The 1,866-nt window shown below is 43.1% G+C and overlaps 1 protein-coding gene across 1 annotated transcript; it reads right to left on the bottom strand.

Moving 5' to 3' along the window:
• Positions 1-399: 399 nt before the first annotated feature.
• LOC101302453 (zinc finger protein ZAT4-like) lies at positions 400-1,749 on the bottom strand. Its single transcript, XM_004299385.1, has one exon. The coding sequence runs from the start codon at positions 1,747-1,749 to the stop codon at positions 778-780; it is 972 nt and encodes a 323-aa protein (XP_004299433.1). The 3' UTR covers positions 400-777.
• Between the last annotated feature and the right edge of the window lie 117 nt (positions 1,750-1,866).

The raw sequence follows: 1,866 nt of genomic DNA, 5'->3' as shown, positions 1-1,866 counted from the left end.
GAGTCTACAGAGGAAGAGCAGTAGATGGGGACAAGGAGAGATCAAATGGGAAAAAAAAAAAAAAAAAACTAATGGGGATAGGACAAGTTACAAGCATAACTGGAAAACTGAACCTGAAACAGAAGGAAGCAGAAGCACATTAACGCACAACTCAACACTTTGGTCAGAACCAAAGTTTTGATTCACAAGCAAAAGATGCTCTCAATCACTGCAATGGAGTAGACAAGACATGGGTGTTCAATAAAAGTTGTTACTTTGCCTTCTGGTAAGTGTAACATTCAAATAGTAAATATTGGTGCCGAAAGCACAAGAGACTCGTCAAATTAATCACTGTATGAAGGAACTACTTACTACTCGTATAGAACAGCTCATCTAGCAACGGGGGTTGTGTACCTAATTGCAAAACAGAAAACTTGAACTAAACAAGAACTCAGTTGAAATAGTAACCCATTACTTGAATTGGCTACATAATAAGAAACTTTGATCAACTTTGTGATATATGCTAGCCACTGTATTCTAGTCAACAATACATATAACAAGTTGTTACTGCAGTTGAACTTGACCAAACAGTAGTTGAAAAGTTCAGAACAAATGAATTATGGTCAAGAATGAACGAAACGCCAATAGCTGAAAGAGCATTATGATCTTTGAATGGGAAGTGAACCAGTTTTTTTTCCACCCAATTCTACCACATTGCTCATGAAACAATCAAATTTTTTACCTGATCCCAAGTTGATTCACTTGAATCACATCCACCCTGACAAGATTGTGCAACTTCTAAGCATCAGAAACCACACTGAAATCGTCTTCTTCTTGTGGAGCAGGCATGTTGAGATCTATGAAACTTTCCCGAACTTCTTTAACTTTTGTGACAACCTTCGAGTAACCCGAAGTGCCTGAGAGATGAGACCTTTTGTGACCCCCAAGTGCTTGTCCGGACCCAAAAATCTTGCTGCAAAATGGGCACTTGAACAGACTGGCACTGCTAGCTGCATTGTTAGCCTCTTCTTCGCTTTGAAAACAAATCTTCCTGTGTACGCACATTGCTTGATGAGATCGAAACAGCTTGCTGCATTTGTCGCAGCGATTCTTACCTCTCGTTTTCTTCAATTTGATCTCCTCCAATTGCTCGAACTCCTCATCTTTCACTGCAACCACAACCTCTTTCCCATTTTGTTCTTGATCTGCCTCCCCATAGTTTGCTCCCATCCACACATCCCTCGAGAGCATCATGAGGCACATGGCAACGTCCTCTTCCGGTGAAGTGTCGGAAACTGAGCTCAAAGGCTCCGGCTCGGCCGGCGGCGAGTCAACCGTTGAAGTTGTCAACTTGGGTTTCTTCATCTCCAAATTTTCTGTAAAACTCATTTTCCGATTCCTCTTGGATCGTCTCCTAGTTGGGTTTCTCGACTCGGTCTCGCTCTCCCTGTCTTGAATAACAACAGAGCCAGCATCAACCTGAAAAGAGAACTCAGGATCTGCAAGTCTGAAACTTTTCTTGGGATTCTCCCTCAACCCATAAGCCAAACCCTTCTGATCTTCCTCCTCTGGTTGATGACTACCCTTTTGCTGTTCATCTTCAGAAGATGAAGAGAAGGACGAGGCAGAGTGAGTAGACTCAGCAGGAGCGAGTTGCTGGTGTGTCTTTGGAGGGAGAGGAAGCACGGCCATGTGAGCCTTCATGTGACCACCTAATGCTCTGCCATTGTTGAAGAACCTGGAGCAGAGCTTGCATTGGTGCTTCTCCATTAGAGCAGAGCAAAGATGAGAGCTTGAAGTTGCTCTCTCCCTCTAAAGCTTTGAGCTTTGGCCTTTGAGAGAGAGAGAGAGAGAGAGAGAGAGAGAGAGAGTAGTAGTAGTAGTAGA

The sequence above is a fragment of the Fragaria vesca genome, linkage group LG5 (genome assembly GCF_000184155.1).
Source record: "Fragaria vesca subsp. vesca linkage group LG5, FraVesHawaii_1.0, whole genome shotgun sequence".
Classification (NCBI taxonomy): Eukaryota; Viridiplantae; Streptophyta; class Magnoliopsida; order Rosales; family Rosaceae; genus Fragaria; species Fragaria vesca.
The sequence above is the reverse complement of the archived record's forward strand: the minus strand, read 5'-3'. Positions and strand labels throughout refer to the sequence as shown.

What these genes read in the sequence shown, in the direction of transcription:
- LOC101302453 (XM_004299385.1), bottom strand. Translation starts at nt 1,749, where the DNA reads ATGGAGAAGCACCAATGCAAGCTCTGCTCCAGGTTCTTCAACAATGGC.